This window comes from Somniosus microcephalus, chromosome 3 (assembly GCF_052327205.1).
Source record: "Somniosus microcephalus isolate GS21.2 chromosome 3, FLI_Smic_1.0, whole genome shotgun sequence".
NCBI classification, from domain to species: Eukaryota; Metazoa; Chordata; class Chondrichthyes; order Squaliformes; family Somniosidae; genus Somniosus; species Somniosus microcephalus.
In genome coordinates this window covers 29,846,674-29,867,046 of record NC_140989.1, presented here as the reverse complement: position 1 = coordinate 29,867,046, position 20,373 = coordinate 29,846,674, and the positions used below count along the sequence as shown (strand labels likewise).

General features: G+C 49.9%; 1 protein-coding gene across 1 annotated transcript in view; it reads right to left on the bottom strand.

Annotated features, from left to right (window-relative positions):
- The window catches only part of kif26ba (kinesin family member 26Ba), an 891,296-nt gene that overhangs the window by 497,113 nt on the left and 373,810 nt on the right, over positions 1 to 20,373 (bottom strand). The window contains exons 6-9 of the mRNA XM_085979789.1: positions 10,824 to 11,030; positions 9,567 to 9,660; positions 6,547 to 6,809; positions 2,861 to 3,044 (exon numbers count right to left, since the gene is read on the bottom strand). Of these exons, the coding sequence (XP_085835915.1) occupies positions 2,861 to 3,044; positions 6,547 to 6,809; positions 9,567 to 9,660; positions 10,824 to 11,030 (748 nt within the window). The remainder of the gene's footprint in view (positions 1 to 2,860; positions 3,045 to 6,546; positions 6,810 to 9,566; positions 9,661 to 10,823; positions 11,031 to 20,373) is intronic.

Sequence of the window (20,373 nt, the reverse complement as noted above, 5' to 3'; positions counted from 1 at the left end):
ACCATTAATGGTGTAAACCCGGCTGAAAGAATGGCTCCTCTTTTAAGCCCCTTAACGCTGACCAGACATTTATCAGCTGCCCGACACAGTCGCCAGCCGGCAGTCTATTGGACTGGAACGCAGCAAACCAACACCATTTATCCTGAAGAAAAATATACTTCCTTTCCTTTAAAGGGCCCTTCCCAAACCTGGCAAAATAAACAGGCCACTGCTGTTTGTACAACACTGCTTTTACACAATCCAAACTATCGACAGCTAGACTCTTCCACTGGTCCTTTCCGGCAATATTGTTAACACGCGTGTTAAAGCACAACTCTTCTGTCCACTATCTGAATAACGATTATAATCTGAAAGCGAGGAGCTTGGTACGAACATCGCAATGAACTCGTCAGGGGTATTGCATGGTGCGATCCCACAGGTTTTGTACCTGTTTCAATAGGGGGTGCCGATGACATCCTCAATGACATTTGCTACGGACAAGTCAATCGGCTCGACAGAGAGCGGTCGCCATTTAAACAGAGTAACAGCAGGGCAGAAAACAACACAAAGCTGTGAATATTGCTGATAATTCTTAGACGGCACACCGATGGTGACACTGGGGGGGGCGGCGGGGGTGTAGATCTTGTGATGAAATATGCCATTCATCAGGCACTGTATTCCCTGTGTTTAGTTTCGTTTCAGTTTCATTTCCTTACCTGTATTGTATTGTGTGTAGGGCTCCGCCCATACCTGGCCCCTACTTAAGCAAGCCCCAGCGTGTCTCACAGCAGTATAGCAGATCTCTGGATGAGAGACACTTCTCCAATGTGTATTACTTTCTGAGTTAATAAAAGCCTTGCTTTGCTCCGTTAACGTCGAGTCTCGGATTCATTGAGGCACATCAGATCTTGACTTCAATAAACATGGGGAGAGACGTTGAATGGGCTGCCGACTCACTCCCTCCCGTTTTACACCATTGCAGTCAAACTCTACCCCTGGCTCTTCCAGTGCTAGTTTCAGTTTCAAATTAGCAATTCCCTGCATTATTAAACTATCCGTCTTCAATCTATAGACAACAATGGCGATCTGGACGTGATTACAACGCACCGACCTTATTGTGGGGGTTCAGATGGGATCATAAACTGGGAGAAACAGGCCCGAGCAGTTCCGAAGACTCTCAAACCCCAGGGTGAGTTCACAGCTCGAAGCTGCTTCAGAACAGCTCTGCTACAGACTTATTTACGCGGGTCCTGACAGCCCTCTCATAGATCGCCCAAGAGTATTATTCTTCACGAGTGAGCTGGCCAAGAGTGGTGGCAAGCTATTCAACTATGGGTTGCCTTAGATTGTGCTTTCACTTGCAATCCACACCCGCTCACTCTCCAGCAGGGGTCATCGAGTAACACGGAGCGATCAGTGAGTAACTCTGAGGGGTCACTGAGGGAGCAACTGAGGGGTCACTGAGAGATCAACTAAGGGGTCAACTGAGGGGTCACTGAGGGATCAACTGAGGGGTCAACTGAGGGGTCACTGAGGGAGCAACTGAGGAGTCACTGAGGGAGCAACTGAGGGGTTACTGAGGGATCAACTGAGGGGTCACTGAGGGAGCAACTGAGGGAGCAACTGAGGGGTTACTGAGGGGTCAACTGAGGGGTCACTGAGGGGTTACTGAGGGAGCAACTGAGGGGTCACTGAGGGATCAACTGAGGGGTCACTGAGGGGTCACCGAGGGAGCACTGAGGGGTCACTGAGGTGGGTTGGTACTCAGAAACTATTTCCTCTGGTGGGGGAATCTAGAACAAGGGGGCAGAATTTTAAAATTAGAGCTCGGCCGTTCAGGGGTGAAACCACTTTTCACACAAAGGGTAGTGGAAATCAGGAACTCTCTTCCTCAGAAAGCTGTGGAGGCTGGGCACATTGAAACTGTCAAGACTCAGGTCAATATATTTTTGTTAGGCAAGGGTGTCAAGTGATATGGAGAATAGGCGGATAAATGGAGTTGAGATACAGATCAGCCATGATCTAATAGCATGGCGGGGCAGGCTCAAGGGGCTGAGTGGCCTCCTCCCTGTGCCTATGTTCCTATTCCCGCCCATCCCTGCTTTAACTGGGCCCTATTTTTAGGCGGCTGAGGCCTGACTCAGATGGAAGCCTCATTGACACATGCAGATCGGGGTCCTATGATATGTGAAACCTGTCGGGGAAGATGGGAAGGCCCTAAAAGGTAAGTTTTAAACTCACCTTTGCCTAGACTTTCCCCTGTGGGGCCAGGAGGAGCGATCCTGGCTCCACAGGGAAAGCTGAGGCCTCTACTACCGCAAGCTTGTCCCCCCACCCCCCGCCGGCCAGCTGTCTGTTTCTGCCCGTAGTGGGCGGGATGCTGGCCGGCAGTAAATAAATGAGGCCTGGAAGTTGAAACAGCCCGGCCCTCAAATTTGACACTCATCCCACTCCCCGCCCATCCTGATCCCACTCCCAGTCAACATCCCCACCTCCCCAATAATGTAACTATAGTCCACACTAATCCTAATGCTCTCCGAAGTGACCACCCTCACGTGTAAAAACAATCAGTCAAAAATAAGGCCCAGCATTAAATTTTTGGGGCAATTAGCGATGGGCAATAAATGGGGCCTTGCCAGCGTCACCCACAAGCCTGAGAACAACAATTATTTTTTTAAAACAGTGGTCTCGTCATCCCCTGGGGGTGGAGGAGAGAAATTGCCCAGCATTTCCTCCCCTGATCGCTAAATTTTAGGGTCCCTGCTGGAGAGCACACACGGGGCAGGGGGGGGCAAAAAGTTTGGTGCAGCACCGGCACCGCAGTCGGCGTTAATCGAGGGCCGCGGACTCCAGGAAAGGACGCAGTGGGAAGTGAGCTTACTTCCTCCCTTGCCGCTCTTCTCCATGCGGTACTGGTAGATGTGCAACGTGAACAGCATGTGGGAATTCCGCAGGTCCTCCTCGTCGCACTCGGGCGTGCTGCTCCGGCGCGAGGCGATGGCGGCGTCCAAGAAGAAGGCGGCCTTCTCCGCGGTGGGCGCACGGAGCTCGCTCTGGTTCTGGAGCTGCCAAAAAAAAGACACAAACGCACACACAGTGGCAGGATGGAAACGTGTGTTAAACTCCGACCAACAACAGCGCGACCAACAACAGCGCCTTTTTACACAGTAAAAAAATCACAAGGCGCTTCACAGAAGCGACTATCAAACAAAATTGGACACTGAGCCCACATATTGAGATATTAGGACAGGTGATCAAAAGCTTGGTCAAAGAGGTAGGTTTTAAGGAGCGTCTTAAAGGAGCAGAGAGAGGTAGAGAGGCGGAGATGTTTAGGGAGGGAATTCCAGAGCTTAGAGCCTTGGCAGCTGAAGACACGGCCGGCAATGGTCGAGCGATTAAAATCAGGGATGCGCAAGAGGCCAGAACTGGGGGACGCAGATATCTCGGGGGGGGGGGGGAGTTGTGAGGCTGGAGGAGATTACAGGGATAGGGAGGGGCGAGGTCATGGAGGGATTTAAAAACAAGGATGAGAATTTTAAAATCGAGGCGTTGCCAGACCGGGAGCCAATGGAGGTCAGCGAGCACAGGGGTGAAGGGTGAACGGGACTTGGTGCGAGTTAGGACACGGGGCAGCGAGCACAGGGGTGAAGGGTGAACGGGACTTGGTGCGAGTTAGGACACGGGGCAGCGAGCACAGGGGTGAAAGGTGAACGGGACTTGGTGCGAGTTAGGACACGGGGCAGCAAGCACAGGGGTGAAAGGTGAACGGGACTTGGTGCGAGTTAGGACACGGGGCAGCGAGCACAGGGGTGAAGGGTGAACAGGACTTGGTGCGAGTTAGGACACGGGGCAGCGAGCACAGGGGTGAAGGGTGAACGGGACTTGGTGCGAGTTAGGACACGGGACAGCGAGCACAGGGGTGAAGGGTGAACGGGACTTGGTGCGAGTTAGGACATGGGGCAGCAAGCACAGGGGTGAAGGGTGAACGGAACTTGGTGCGAGTTAGGACACGGGGCACCGAGCACAGGGGTGAAGGGTGAACGGGACTTGGTGCGAGTTAGGACACGGGGCAGTGAGCACAGGGGTGAAGGGTGAACGGGACTTGGTGCGAGTTAGGACACGGGGCAGCGAGCACAGGGGTGAAGGGTGAACGGGACTCGGTGCGAGTTAGGACACGGGGCAGCGAGCACAGGGGTGAAGGGTGAACGGGACTTGGTGCGAGTTAGGACACGGGGCAGCGAGCACAGGGGTGAAGGGTGAACGGGACTCGGTGCGAGTTAGGACACGGGGCAGCGAGCACAGGGGTGAAGGGTGAACGGGACTCGGTGCGAGTTAGGACACGGGGCAGCGAGCACAGGGGTGAAGGGTGAACGGGACTCGGTGCGAGTTAGGACACGGGGCAGCGAGCACAGGGGTGAAGGGTGAACGGGACTCGGTGCGAGTTAGGACACGGGGCAGCGAGCACAGGGGTGAAGGGTGAACGGGACTTGGTGCGAGTTAGGACATGGGGCAGCGAGCACAGGGGTGAAGGGTGAACGGGACTTGGTGCGAGTTAGGACACGGGGCAGCGAGCACAGGGGTGAAGGGTGAACGGGACTTGGTGCGAGTTAGGACACGGGGCAGCGAGCACAGGGGTGAAGGGTGAACGGGACTCGTGCGAGTTAGGACACGGGGCAGCGAGCACAGGGGTGAAGGGTGAACGGGACTTGGTGCAAGTTAGGACACGGGGCAGCGAGCACAGGGGTGAAGGGTGAACGGGACTTGGTGCGAGTTAGGACACGGGGCAGCGAGCACAGGGGTGAAGGGTGAACGGGACTTGGTGCGAGTTAGGACACGGGCAACAGAGGTTTGGAGGAGCTCAAGTTTATGGAGGGTAGAACGTGGGAGGCCAGCCAGGAGTGCGTTGGAATTGTCAAGTCTAGAGCAGATAAAGACACTGCTGCATAGGGACAGGAGGAGGCCATTCAGCCCCTCGAGCCTGTTCCACCATTCAATTAGATCAGGGCTGATCTGTATCTTTAATCCATCTACCCGCCTTGGTTCCATATCGCTAATACCTTTGCCTAACAAAACTCTGCCAATCTGTTTGGAAATTTTCAATTGACCTCCAGCCTCAACAGCTTTTAGGGGACAAGGGTTCCAGGTTTCCACTACCCTTTGTGTATTAGAGATTAAAAGGAGAACACAATATACTCTCAGCTCATCATAAGGGGTTACTCTTTAAAAATTGAGTTTTAGATAATGTATTAATGTATTATTTTAGATATCTAACATTATCTACAGCTTAGACATAGAGAAGATGTTTCCACTTGTGAGGGAGACCAAAACGATGCCATCTTCCCAGGGGGCAGGTACCCGGCCCGCGCCAGGTCCCGTCTCCCCGAGACGGGAAGGGGATTAGTGCCAATTAACTGCCTGAATACAGGTAGTTAACAGGCAGTTTTTTGGCTAATCCCTATTTTGAGCCCTAAAGTGTGGGCTTCCCGACGGCTCCGAACCTCGCCAGGGTCAGCGAGGCGAGCTGCGGGTCTGCGGGGGTCGGAGGGGCCAAAATAGTCCGGTGTGCAGGTGAGTGATGGGTGCAAGTGCGGAGAGGTAAGTGTGTGAGGTGAGTCTAAAGTGTTTTAATAAGATTACTTACCTTTGCTGCTTCCTCCAGGCTTCATCCCTTTAGGCTGCGGAGCTGCCTCATCTCCACGGTAGAGATGACAGAAGGGCTGATGCATTCTCCGATGCAACAGCCATCTGATTTCTGCTCAGGAAAGAGGTTTGGTGAGTCTTGAATGCAAGAACTCATCAAACAAGAGAGAATGTCAGTGTTTGACAGCTTCACAGAGCTGTCAAACGATGACAATTCGTCATACACTGACGTTCTCTGTAACCGGCTTCCCCTTAATTGGTCTGCTAAGCCCGCTGGGCGGGCTTAACAAGGTCAATCAAGGGAAAATAGCGTGGGTTGGCCACAAGTCGATGGAGGCGGGATTAAACTCGACAAGCAGCAGTCCCGCCTCCAGCACGTCCCCATTAATAAAATCACCCTCATAGAATGAGCTTCAGTGGAGTAAGTCTATGAGTAGAAACAAGGTGGGGAGAGCCCATGCAAAGCCTCCATTGGTCAGTGCTCTGCTCAGTGAGGAACTGAGTCACGTGGACCTGGAAAGAAGTGGTGTGGTTGGTCCCTGGTGTGCGAGGAATTAGCTGATCTTAAATAGGGTGGTAATAGAGTTGTGACAATAGGACTAGGCGACCTCGGCTAGGCTGGTGGGGGGGGGGAGAGGGAAGAAGATCAGCCAGGGGGTGTCCTGCTCCTGATTGCTATCCAGTGCTTGTTTGGACATGCGTTGAGGCCTCAGTAATACCCATCCATGGTAGCTTGGCAACGCTTACTGTCTAGGCCCCCACATGAAGAACAGGCACTTGGAGGCCACCCGTAGAACTCTGCATTTTCAGCGGAAGAAATGTTTTGGTTAAAAAAGATACTACAAGGTCTGGGGCAGTCTGAGCAAGTTCAGGGATAGACATCAGCTACCAAGCTTGCATTTTTTGCTACCTGCAAAACTGTATTACCTGCATGCCACAGATCGGGTCCTCACAGAGGTAGACTCCAGGTGACTGGCCATCCTGCAGGCTGCCTGTAGCTACCTCGGACAGCAGGTCCTTCAGGTTTTCTTCCTTCCCCCAGACCTCTACCGCAGAGACCCTGACCGAGAATCGAGCTCCTGTCTTTTCCTTCCTCTCATTAATCAGTTTGAAGAGCCACGAGATAGCACAGGGGATTAGGCCAAGATTCTGCATGGAGTCATCTTTCCCAATCATGGTGTATGACTTTCCTGTCACGTCACAAAAAAAATGAAAACACTTTTTGAGTCCAAATTACAACATGGAACAGAACGACAGTTTCCAATACAGATTTATGGTCAGTACGGGCCTCACTCGACGCAGCAGCTTAAAACAGAAAGAGGTGCAATTTCCCCTCGAAATGTTTATTCAGAACCTCAGTCTTGTCACAAAATTGCCATTTTAGATGATTACCTGTTGGAATGTTCTTCTGGAGGACTGATGTTCAGGCACTTGGAGGCCATCAGAGATAAGTGCACACGTTCCACGGTAAGCTGCACCATCTCAGAGTCTAACCATCACTACATTTCAACTCTTCTTTAGTGTTAGGCCTTGATAACAGCACCGACTCCAAATACAGGTCAGTGCTGCTCAGGCTCTTGGTAGGCCGGAAAAGATGGGAAATGAGGAATGGCCTACAATATTGGGATTGCTGCTCAAGAGGAAACTTCCAACATTTCAAAGCATTGCAAGCCAATAACTAACTTATTCTCAGCCTTCGAAGCTGATTTCAATCATTTCCATTTTTGAGATTGAACACCCAATTGTAGAAACCGAGGCCTACAGTGAAGGGCAAAATTGAAAGCTTTTCTTCCGGAGACCTCTGGGTAAGATGTCTCCCCTCAGCTCCCCCGAAACTAAAGTCCTCCTAGGTAGCTCGCCGGCCAAATGCACGTTACGGTGAGGGACTGAGTCGTAACATCCAGGAAGATCCCAGGTTTGATTCATGCTCTATTTCTAGTAGCTGATCTCAGTAAGGACCGTGGCAGGCGCGTCACAAGCGGCCGCATCCTTGATGTATTTAAGAGCGGTAGCCTGGTGCAGTTTGATTAATACAGCTGAAAACAGGTTTATCGCCAAAAATAAGCATTTTTAACCAGAGTGTCTAGTCCACTACCTGTGAGTAACCCGATTTTAAAATAACTGAAAATGACTTTGAAAAACTATACAGAACCATTAGTTAGTTTCATTGGTGTACGGTGGTCAGTTTCTCAGTAAATGAAATATTTTAAAATATTTAATAGCTTTTAAAAGGTGCCTATCGGTGCCTTTGCACCAAAAAAAAAATCAGCTTAATTTTAAGAGCCCCCTCGAAGTGTCGCAAACGAGCACGATCGGCGGAAACTCGCCGTGGTGATTAATTCGATCTGGGGGGGGGCGTGGCCAGTTTTGGGGGCGGGCCAGCTTCCAGCGCGATTTTTTTTTAAACCAGCGGAAACTCGAGTTGCGCTGGTCGTAATTTGCGCTTGAAATTCCCCGATCTTTTGCGCTGGTTTGGCTGATTTAACGAGTGTAAACTCTACCCCTTTTTTTCCTAAAGTTGGAAAAGGCTCCCTGAGCTCTATTTGCCGGGGAAAACCAACCCACTTGGAAAAGACTCCCAACTCGGACAGGTAAAGGCCGGTCGCATCAAGGTTGGGTTCGCCTCTATTGAAAACTGACTGCCCGCGAAGTTCACATCAGTCGCGTTAATGCTTTTCAACGTCAGAAATCTGGTTTTGCTCTCTCAAAGTCGTGTCCTCAGTCGGGAGGGGGTGGGTCTTGGTAGGCCGGAAAAGATGGGAAATGGGGAACGGCCTACAATATTAGGATTGCTGCTCAAGGGGAAACTTCCAACATTTCAAAGCATTGCAAGCCAATAACTAACTTATAGAAACATAGAAACATAGAAGATAGGAGCAGGAGTAGGCCATTCGGCCCTTCGAGCCTGCTCCGCCATTCAATGAGATCATGGCTGATCATCCAAATTCAGTACCCTGTCCCTGCCTTCTCCCCATATCCCTTAATCCCTTTAGCCTTAAGAAATATATCCAACTCCTTCTTGAATATATTTAATGAATTGGCCTCCACCGCCCTCTGTGGCAGAGAATTCCACAGGTTCACCACTCTCTGGGTGAAGAGATTCCTCCTCATCTCAGTCCTAAATGGCTTACCCCTTATCCTTAGACTATGACCCCTGGTTCTGGACTCCCCCGCCATCGGGAACATCCTTCCTGCATCTAGTCTGTCTAGTCCTGTTAGAATTTTATAAGTTTCAATGAGATCCCCTCTCATTCTTCTAAACTCCAGCGAGTATAAGCCCAATCGACCCAATCTCTCCTCATACGTCATTCCTGCCATCCCAGGTATCAGCCTGGTGAATCTTCGCTGCATTCCCTCCATGGCAAGAACGTCCTTCCTCAGGTAAGGCGACCAAAACTGCACACAATACTCAAGGTGTGGTCTCACCAAGGCCCTGTACAACTGCAGCAAGACATCCTTGTTCTTGTACTCGAACCCTCTTGTTACGAAGGCCAACACACCATTTGCCTTCTTAACCGCCTGCTGCACCTGCATGCTTACCTTCAGCGACTGGTGCACAAGAACACCCAGGTCTCTTTGCACTTCCCCTTCTCCCAATCTATTGCCATTCAAATAATAATCTACCTTCCTGTTTTTGCCACCAAAGTGGATAACCTCACATTTATCCACATTATAGTGCATTTGCCATGTTTCTGCCCAATCACCCAACCTGTCCAAATCGTACTTCGAAGCTGATTTCAATCATTTCCATTTTTGAGATTGAACACCCAATTGTAGAAACCGAGGTCTACAGTGAAGGGCAAAATTGAAAGCTTTTTTTCCCCCCGAGACCTCTGGGGGATTGGGTTTTCATCCCAGCGGACAAATGTCGCTGACCAGTTTAACCCCCCCCAAGTTGTGTGCGGGTAACTGCTTGTCAATTGAACGTGATTAAAGCTCGTACTAACCTAGTTTGGTGTGCCCGAAACAGAACACACAGCCGTCCGCACCATTCACCACGGACTGGATGACTTCCGCTACCGTCCCTGCACATACTTCAGCCTGTCGTAAAAAATAAAGAGGAGTTACAGAGAGTATTGAGAGCACAGGAGCAGGCCAGTCAGCCCAACAGGTCCATGCCGGTGTTTATGCTCCACACGAGCCTCGTCCCACCCTCTCCATCATCTCACCCCATCAACATGTCCTTTCGCCCTCACGTGCTCATCTAGCTTCCCCTTAAATGCATCTATGCTAGTTTTATGATTATCACATATTTAATACGTAGTTCCCGTATTTATGATCCACCTAAGTATAACCTTAATACTGGTTAGGTTAAAACACCAGTAATCCATCTTTAGCCCTTGGTGATTAATAGACTTTCACCGTCCAGAGACGTGATATTTCACTGAGCTGAAGCTTAAAAGTCAGAATTCACCAGTGTGAAATATTATAACGATTAGTTTGAGATGAGTTAGTTTGATAGGATGGATAGAGAGAAACATTATTCGCTGGTGGGGGGAGTCTGGGTCAAGAAGACATGACCTTTAAAATCAGAGCCAGGCCATTCAGGAGAGACCTTAGGAAACACTTCTTCACACAAAGGGTGGTAGAAGTGTGGAACTCTCTCCCACAAAGAGCAGTAGATGCCGGCTCCATTAATAATTTTAAATCTGAGATCGAGAGATTTTCTCTGGACAAGGGTTCTCCCCCCAGAGGGCTGTGGGTGCTCAGTCGTTGAGTATATTCAAGGCTGAGATTGACAGATTTTTGGAATCTAAGGGAATCAAGGGATATGGGGATAGTGCAGGGAAGTGGAGTTGAGGTCGATGATCAGCCATGATCTCACTGAATGGCGGAGCAGGCTCGAAGGGTCACATGGCCTACTCCTGCTCCTATTTCTTATGTTCTTATATGGAGCCAAGATGGGGTGGATGGAGTTAAGCTACAGATCAGCCATGTTCTCACTGAATGGCAGAGCAGGCTCGAGGGGCTGAATGGCCTAACTCCTGTTCCTACAAATGGGCGAAGACAAAAGAGCCCCAAGCCACATTTTATAAGGCCTTGATGTATAAGGCCTTGATGTGAGGTGCTTTAAACTCCACCCCTCTCCGACGACAAAAGGGTGCAGGAAATTGTAGCCTTGGGAACGGAGAGTGAGACAAAGGGCTTTAAGGGCGGGGCGGGGCGGTATTTTGGCCGCAGCGGTTAGAACAGAAGGCGGTTACCTGCGAAGAGTCCTGCGGGAAGACGGCGTCGAAAGCAAACATCTTTGGCGGCACCAGGCCCCCTCTCTTCTGCGAGGAATTCTGGAGCCCGTTAACCGGAGGGTCGTACAGCGTGATCTGCTTTTTGCGAGGGTCGACTTTAAAGAAGCAGCTGGATTCGGACGTGTCCCCCACCGAGGCCGGGCAGATGCGCAGCATGACCTTTACCTGTCGGGAAGGGAAAAAAAAAACACCCCCGTAATGTTCGAAGCAGGATAAGGCCGGCCCTTTTTTACGGCGCTCTTTTAATGCACCTTATTTAAAACACAGCATCCATTCTACAAGACATTTCACTGCATTCAACACCCCACCAACCCCACCACTTACTACATCACAGCTAGGGTTACCAACCCTTTCTGGATTGCCCTGGAGTCTCCGGGAATTAGACACTGGGCACGGCTGCGAGAAAAATCCGGGAGAAAAGTCATGAGAGCATTAAAAAAAAAGTGTGTTTATTTCATTTTCTTTGAAAGCTTCCACTTATTAGTTATAAAAAATATTGGAGAGTCGAGGGGGGGAAAAAAGGTCGTTTGACTGGCAGTCTAGCATCATCCAATCGGGTAGCGAAGAGTCTGTTTGCTTTCCAATTGGCCGCGGGAAGGCTGGAGGTCATGTGATTAAACCTCCAGGAATACATCCAACCAGAGTCGGCAACCCTAATTGCGGGCCTTCACATTCAGGCCTGGTCTACGCCTGGTTTTCACAGTTTAGGCCTCAAAATCGGTGGGCCTCAAAAAAAAAAGACCAAACTGCTTTTAGTCCATGACAGCCTGACCTGACTGAAGGCAGCTCATTGGCCAGCTTCGAATTCATTTCTTTGTGGAGTTTACATTATACTTCGTCACATCTTAAATCTAACTGCAAACCACTTCATCTATTCACCTGTGTGCACACAGTAAGGAAGTAGTGACAGAGAGAGAAAAAGAGGGAGAGAATTTTGCTACGAATCGCCAACAACAACTTGCATTTATATAGCGCACTTATATAGCATTTTCTGCATTTATATAGCACTCTTAACATAGTAAAATGTCCCAAGGCGCTTCACAGGAGCGATTATCAGACACAATTGGATACCGAACCACATAAGGAGATATTAGGACAGGACATGGTCAAAGAGGTAGGTTTTAAGGTGCGTCTTAAAGGAGGAGAGAGAGGCTGAGAGGCTTAGGAAGGGAATTCCAGAGCTTGGGGCCTAGGCAGCTGAAGGCACGGCTGCCAATGACGGTGCGATTAAATTTGGGATGTGCAAGAGGCCAGAATTGGAGGAGCGCAGAAATCTCAGAGGGTTGTAGGGCTCAGGGTTGGGATGGTCCGGAAGGGTGCTCAGTCTGATCCCTTGTGCTCTCGTGGATATTTTAGTGGAAAACTAGCAAGTTGTTGTGACCTGGAATGCACTGCCTGAAAGGGCGGTGGAAGCAGATTCAATGATAACTTTCAAAATGGATTTGGATAAATACTTGAAAAGGAAACATCTGCAGGGCAGGGCAGGGCAGGGGAGTGGGATTAATTGGAGAGCTCTTTCAAAGAAACGGCACAAACTCAATGGGCTGAATGGCCTCCTTCTGTGCCGTAGGATGCTATGATTTGAGCGCTAGCAGGTTCTTAACTTTACATATGCAAGCTCCTGGAGATTTAATGGAGGCTCTTCACTTCCTGTTCATGTCAACTCAAAGTCAGAGGCTCTGGGCTGGATTTTCCTGAACCTGCCCCAGGTGGACTGGGGTGAGTCTTCCGACCAGGCCAAGACCCGGACCGGCTTCTTCCTTGAGCTTCAACACAAAAAGGCAGAGCGGGTTCCAAATGGGACCTCCACTGCCAAGAGGGGTCCTGCCATTGGCCGAGAGGAAGGCGCGGGGAAACTCCGCACCCGAGGAGGCGGAGCGCAGCTTAAAGTGGGGGCAGGTGTCCCGCAGATCGGAGGGCAACTTCCATGTTAGGCCTTGGACTGAGCTGGCCAGGGGCGGCGGGGGGGGGGTGAGGTGGGCGGGGGGGCCTAAAGCCAGTAGCTGGGGCCTAATGAGGGTCCTGAGGGGAGGGAGAGGTTCCGAATACTGGGCCCTTTCTCTCCTGAAGGGATATCGGCAATCATTCCACTGTTGTTGGACAATGCTGACCCCTCTTCTAATGGTCTCTGGGGGGCAGTGGTGAGGTGGGTGGAATGCAGGGAATTCAGACCACTTGCCAGGCTCTGTCTCCTCACAGGCTCGGGTGAGGTAACAGGTGGTCGCCGGTTTTTCCCGGCAGAGGCAGGTTGGGGCGGTGATGTGGCGGTAGGCCTAAACACTACATTACCCCACCTTTTCCACTAATCCCCCACCTTGTTTGGGGGGCGGGGATAGCAGAGGAAAATCCAGGCCTCTGCATTTGTACCGCCCAGCAAATCCACCTTCCAAAATGTTATTTTCCCCGATTCCCCTCCCTGAACGCACTGGCTTTTCCCTGTGGATGTGGTTCCACAAGCCTCCAGGCTCCCTCTGGTGTCCCATCGGCCACTGCTCGTGTGGGAGCCTTGTCAGCTATTCAACTGCAGGGGGCATGATCGGCAAGTCGAGATCTTGTCCTCGCCCGGCCTGAGCCAGCAGGAGTCAATGAATTATTGCTCATTGACTCTTGTGGAAAAAATTGGCAATGGGCAAATTGGCTGCCGCGTTTCCTACATTCCAGCAGTGAAATGCTGCAAAAGCACTTCATTGGCTGTAAAGCGCTTTGGGACGTCCTGAGGTGGTGAAAGGTGCTGGATGAACGCAGGGCTTGCTTGCAGAACGCTGCAAGTCGGTACTTTCAGGAGAGTAGATGACAAACGGAGTAAATTGGGGGCACGGGGGGTGGATTCAGCACAGAAGAAATGCCAGTGAGAAATACATCTGCGAAGTGCCATCAAATGAAATAGCGGACAATCGGGGAACTCTTTAAAAAGCTCTGACATTTAATATTTCATGGTCACAACTCGCTGGAAAGATTGAGCTAAAAATGAATTGAGTAGATTAAAAATTGCCTCTTCATGCTCCACTTCCTGCATGCCCTTTTGCCTTCTTTTAAACATTACATTTCTACACTAATCTATTGTAATTAAATAGCTTAAAATAAATCAGTTACAATTAAAAAGGCTGCTCATGCATACTGCCAGAAGCATTACTTTCAGCCACGATTATTCTGATTTACAACAGCACCAACTAGTATCTCTCCCTATCAAATATAAAAGGGCTCTTTTTAAAAAAAAAGTTTTGTTCAGCCCTCGTAGTTCAAGGACTGCGGCAGTCTCTCTTCCATAACAAGTCATTAGTGCGCCTGCAAAGCCTACAATTTAGGAAAATTCTTACATGATGTTTAAGCCCTTGTTTTCTTTAGAAGTGGGGAGACTTTGAGGTGCCTTAATTGAAGTTAGGGCAATTTGCCAGGATCAAAGTTGATCCAGGCAAATTGTTCACCGTGCAAGGCCACTCGAATTCCAAGGGGGAACGCAAGTTAAAAATTTAGGAAGTTGGACGTGAAATGCTTTCAGAGCGAAAGGGCCATAGAATTATAGAGTAAGGTACCAGAGAAGGTCGTTGAAGTGAAGAATATAAATGGGTTTAAAGAGCAATTAGATGTATTTCTGGAAAGAGAAGCCATTGAGTATAGTGAGAAGGTGGAACAGCAGAGATCTATGGAAAATAGAATGGCTTTGTGGAGGACTAACAATCATTTCCTGTACTTAAAAATTCTTGCCTTCCCACTCACTGCAAAATTTCAATTTACTTTTTATCCAAAAGATTCTATGAAGTGACAGGTTTGCTGCAGATCTCTGTCTGGGCTCCCTTGCCCACCTCCTAACCTCCGTGTACAGTTAGCTGGATAACGTGCCTTCCACAACAATGAATCATTTGCCGGGGGTTCACCAGGAACCGCAGCCTAGAAGTTGCCGTCCACAATATTAGTCTGCGAGCACTGAATGCAGCTGCATGACGTACCTTTGTACTTTTTTTTTTAACGTGAACGCCCCTCTTTACCCCACCGTGAGCAGCACAACCTTCAGCCACCTGTGTTCCTAATGTCTGGAATTCCTTTCCTGAACCTCTCCACCTCCCTCTCCTCCTTTGAAAACCAGGCCAAATCCCATCTCTTCACCCAGGCTGTTGAAACCCCCTCCTATCCTCGCTCTTTCTGGCCCAGTGTCCACTTTACTTATGGCTATCTGTGAAGCACCTTGGGCTATTTATTAGATTAAAGGCACCATGCAAAAGCAAATTGGTGCTGACCTTTACCGTAACAGAAATGAGAACCTGTTGAAAAGAAACTTCTCTGTTAAACCAGCAGACAAGAGGAATGTCGTACACGCGTGTTAGGGGAATCTTCATTAATATCTCAGTCAGTTAAAAGCTTCTCATTAAGAAATGGGTGCCACGCAATTTCTGATTGCTTTTTACTTGCAATATAACATCCATAAGAATTGTTAGGAACAGGAAGGGGCCATTAAACCTAAGGGGGAAAAAAAGCCTTGCATTTCTATAGCGCCTTTCACAACCACCGGATGCCCCGATGCACTTTTACAGCCAATGAAGTACTTTTTTGAAGTGTAGTCACTGTTGTGATGTAGGGAGCACGGCAGCCAATTTGTGCACAGTAAGCTCCCACAAACAGCAATGAGATAATAACCAAATAATCTGTTTTAGTTGCTTGAGGTCTAAATATTGGCCTGGACACCGGGGAGAACACCACTGCTCTTTGAAATAGTGCCGTGGGATCTTTTACGTCCACCTGAGAGTGGCAGAGAGGGCCTCGGTTTAATGTCTCATCCGAAAGACGGCACCTCTGACAGTGCAGCGCTCCCTCAGTACTGCACTGGGAGCATCAGCCTAGATTTTGTGCTCGTGTCTCTGGAGTGAGTTCTCTTTTCCAAAGACCTAACCCTACTTCACCATCATTCTCACCAAAACCCTCAATCTCTTCTTTCCTTAGAAATACATTTCATTGCTCCTCGATCTCACTTACACTGGCCACTTCAATGGTCTCTCCTGGAAATGGATCCCAAAATTCCTGTGACTCTTTGGGTGAAAAATCTTCTGCCTGATTCCCAGTCTTACTTTTGAGTTCTATGCCTTGGTATTTGACTCCTTCACCACACTGAACAATTTGCTTTGATTAATGTTGCCCATTCGGGTCATAATCATGAAGATTTGAAGCTTAAAATGTTTCATTCTATCATTAGTGTGATTTGGTTTACTGAGGTAACAGAATTCCGCTGTTTGGGGTGGAAACTTTGGTAAAACAAAATAACAACTACTTTCATTTTTGTCTCGAGTCCCTCGCTTCGCGGGATTTTGCCAGGGCAGAGGAGGACACCCAGCAGGAGATGGGGAAAGTTCAAGGTGGAAGGTCAACCCAACACTGGTTAAGGAGATGGGTTTTTTGAGAAGCCATTGAAGAAAGCGAGGTAGGCAGGAAAAGTAGGTTAGGGAGAGAGTTCCAAAGATGAAGTGACTGAAGGATTGGCTTACAGTCAAGCACAGGGGGTGAGCAGCAGTGAGCAGTAACCCAGAGCTGGAGAACTAGCGGATGAAGGTTGCGACCCACAGTTGATGAAGATTGTGCCTTCGCTTGTACATTCCCCCTCCTTTCGCCCCACCATTGGCGGCCGTGCCTTCAGCTGCCTTGGTCCCACTCTCTGGAATTCCCCTCCCAAACCTCTCTGTCTCTTCACCCCCCTCCCGTCCTTTAACACCTTAAAAGCCACCTCTTTGATCATGCAGTTGGTCAACCCTCCAAATCTCTCCTTCATTGGATCAGCATCTGCTTTGGCCTCTGTGAGATGCCTTTGGGACATTTTTCTATCTTTAAAGTTGTTGTTAATTGATTGCACAGATAAGGTGGAGGCAGCGTGGGGAGACCAGTATTCACTTATTAGAAGCAAACAGCTGAAAGCATTCAGTGAACAATGAACACAATGGGTGTTGTTTTTTCCAAAAAGATTAGAAATGTTTAATATCTATTTACTTAGCCAGAAATAAACACATATCAGATATCCAATTGGGTGAAACATTCATAATATTGAATAGCACCCAAGGAGCTGCATCACAGAACGAGCGGTTTGCTTTGAATAGCCTTTGTTTAAAGTTATTGTTTGACAGCAAAACCTCCCTCTAATTTATAGTTCAGAACCACAAAGTGCCTGCCAGAGAAAGCCTCGGAACAAGCCTTTGATTAGTAACTGCATGTTAGGGAGTTGAGCTGTTTGTCGCACGGCCATCCAGTTTACTGTTTCATGACAGCTCTGGCAAGACAGTCCACTACCCCAATACATCAGCAAAAAAAAGAACGGAGTCCGCTTCAGGCCAATGGAAGAGTAAATAACCCGAGTACAAGACAGTACTTTGCATCAAGGCTCTACACTGTTCTATTTATAAGTCGATGCTGCCTCAGCAATATTCTTGCATTATAATGTGCATTGTCTGTGGCCCCAGAGTCGTCTGGGAAACCCGGTGTTGTCTGGGAGGCCCAGTGTCGTCTGGGAGACCTGGTGTCGTCTGGGAGGCCTGGTGTTGTCTGGGAAACCCGGTGTTGTCTGCGGGACCCGGTGCTGTCTGCGGAACTCGGTGTTGTCTGTGGGAGCTGGTGCTGTCTGCGGGAGCCGGTGTCGTCTGGGAGACCCGGTGTCGTCTGGGTGACCCGGTGTTGTCTGCGGGACCCGGTGCTGTCTGCGGAACTTGGTGTTGTCTGTGGGAGCTGGTGCTGTCTGCGGGAGCCAGTGTCGTCTGGGAGACCCGGTGTCGTCTGGGTGACCCGGTGTTGTCTGCGGGAGCCGGTGCTGTCTGTGGGAGCTGGTGCTGTCTGCGGGAGCCGGTGCTGTCTGCGGGACTCGGTGTTGTCTGCGGGAGCCAGTATTGTCTGGGGGACTCGGTGCTGTCTGCGGGACTCGGTGTCTGGGGGAGCCGGTGTTGTCTGGGGGACTCGGTGCTGTCTGCAGGACTCGGTGCTGTCTGCGGGACTCGGTGTCTGGGGGAGCCGGTGTTGTCTGCGGGACTCGGTGTTGTCTGTGGGACTCGGTGCTGTCTGCGGGAGCCGGTGTTGTCTGCGGGAGCCGGTGTTGTCTGCGGGGCTCGGTGTTGTCTGCGGGAGCCGGTGCTGTCTGCGGGAGCCGGTGCTGTCTGCGGGACTCGGTGTTGTCTGCCGGAGCCGGTGCTGTCTGCGGGACTCGGTGCTGTCTGCGGGACTCGGTGCTATCTGCGGGACTCGGTGAAAGAGTTGTTGATGACTGATGCTGGAATTTCCTGGCATCTGGTGAACAGTCAGTGACTAAAGCCAGACCTTCAAACTAAATCTTCCAATTATTTAAGTGACTAATCTGCATGATAGGGTGAAACAGAGAACACATGCAGCATTTTTTTGTGGTTGGCATGTTTTCAATGAGTGCCTTATTTACTGGTTTCCTGAATTTGTTGATGAAACCATCCTGTGACATCCCTCGACTGAATCAAATGAATGTGGTACATTCACACTACATGCCCAGCGCAGCAACGAAGCTAAGCGTGTGCACTCTAAATTGTACCTCAAGGCCCAAAGTGACTCCAAAGAATACTAGCAGCTGCTTGACCATGCGGGGCATCACGACTGAACCCATTGCTGACCTCAGCTAATGTCCATCCACATCCACTGGCAGTCGAGGGAAGGGAGAGAGAAGTTAGTGACAGAAAACTGGGCTGCTCTTTCCTCTCCCTAGTCCAGGGACAAGAGGATGATATTCATTATGTAACATATAAATCCGGGGGAAATGTCTTTACGCTGCGAGTTGTTGTGATCTGGAACACGCCGCCCGAAAGGGTGGTGGAAGCAAATTCAATAGTAACATTCAAACAGGAATTGGATAAATACCTAAAAAGGAGAAATTTGCAGGACTACGGGGAAAGAGCGGGGGTGGGTGGTGGGACTAATTGGACAGCTCTCGCAAAGAGCCGGAACAGGCACGATGGGCCGAATGGCCTCCTTCTGTGCTGGATCATTCTATGCACATGCCGCCGCCATTTCAGCGGAGACTTTCTAAGTCAGCACAGGCCAGATATAGGACTAGACCATGCTAGTCTACACAGCTCAGTATACCATGTGGTGCACTGTTGATTCATCTGCTAATGCTCTGAACTTATTTGATCATCTTGTCGTCATCTTAAAGTTACGTTGAGGGATGAAATAATTTGGCTTTAAATGAACGTTCTTCCTTACTGTCAGTCAGGAGCCATGAGTCTCAGCTATGAGAGAAAGGCCAGCCCGTTCCCCTGGGTGTATTTACACCCCACCGACTTATCCAAGACCTTGCAGATATATCCTCAGGTAAATATCGACGGGGAATAGGTCACCTAGGGCAGGTACGCTGGGCAGGAGGCCTGTTTATCGGGGAATAGGTCACCTGGGGCAGGTACGCTGGGCAGGAGGCCTGTTTATCGGGGAATAGGTCACCTGGGGCAGGTACGCTGAGCAGGAGGCCTGTTTATCGGGGAATAGGTCACCTGGGGCAGGTACGCTGGGCAGGAGGCCTGTTTATCGGGGAATAGGTCATCTGGGGCAGGTACGCTGGGCAGGAGGCCTGTTTATCGGGGAATAGGTCATCTGGGGCAGGTACGCTGGGCAGGAGGCCTGTTTATCGGGGAATAGGTCACCTGGGGCAGGTACGCTGGGCAGGAGGCCTGTTTATCGGGGAATAGGTCACCTGGGGCAGGTACGCTGAGCAGGAGGCCTGTTTATCGGGGAATAGGTCACCTGGGGCAGGTACGCTGGGCAGGAGGCCTGTTTATCGGGGAATAGGTCACCTGGGGCAGGTACGCTGGGCAGGAGGCCTGTTTATCGGGGAATAGGTCACCTGGGGCAGGTACGCTGAGCAGGAGGCCTGTTTATCGGGGAATAGGTCACCTGGGGCAGGTACGCTGGGCAGGAGGCCTGTTTATCGAACTGTTATCCACCCGGCACAGTGGCCAGCTGTCGCTGCGACTTGGATATGAGCTTCCTCTTTAAGAATCTGACACTCCAAGGTCATGTGCTGGACGGTGTATTTTACACAATTAGGAGTTGAATGCACAATAAATGCCACATCTAAACTCTCGAGTTGGACATAGTAAAATCATTCAGCCAATTTTGCCTGCAGCTAAATTTTCGATTGGCTGTGGAAACAGAGGAGGTCTGAAGTGGCTCCCAGTCAGCGGGATTCCCTCCAATACTCAGAATGACCGAGGGGAAACTTCTTTACCCAGAGAGTGGTGAGAATGCTGGAACTTGTTACCACAGGGAGTGGTTGAAGCAAATAGCATCGATGCAGTTAGAGGGAAGCTCGATAAGTGCATGAGGGAGGAAGGAATAGAAGGTTATGCTGATATGGTGAGATGAAGTAACGTGGGTGAAGGTTGGTGTGGAGCATAAATGCCGGCATAGGCCAGTTGGGCCGAATGGCCTGTTTATGTGCTGCACATTCTATGTTCTATGTAATAAACGATGTTCCCCTGGAGCCAAGCTGGAGAGGTCAAACTGGACCAATAGGCAATTCCTTGAC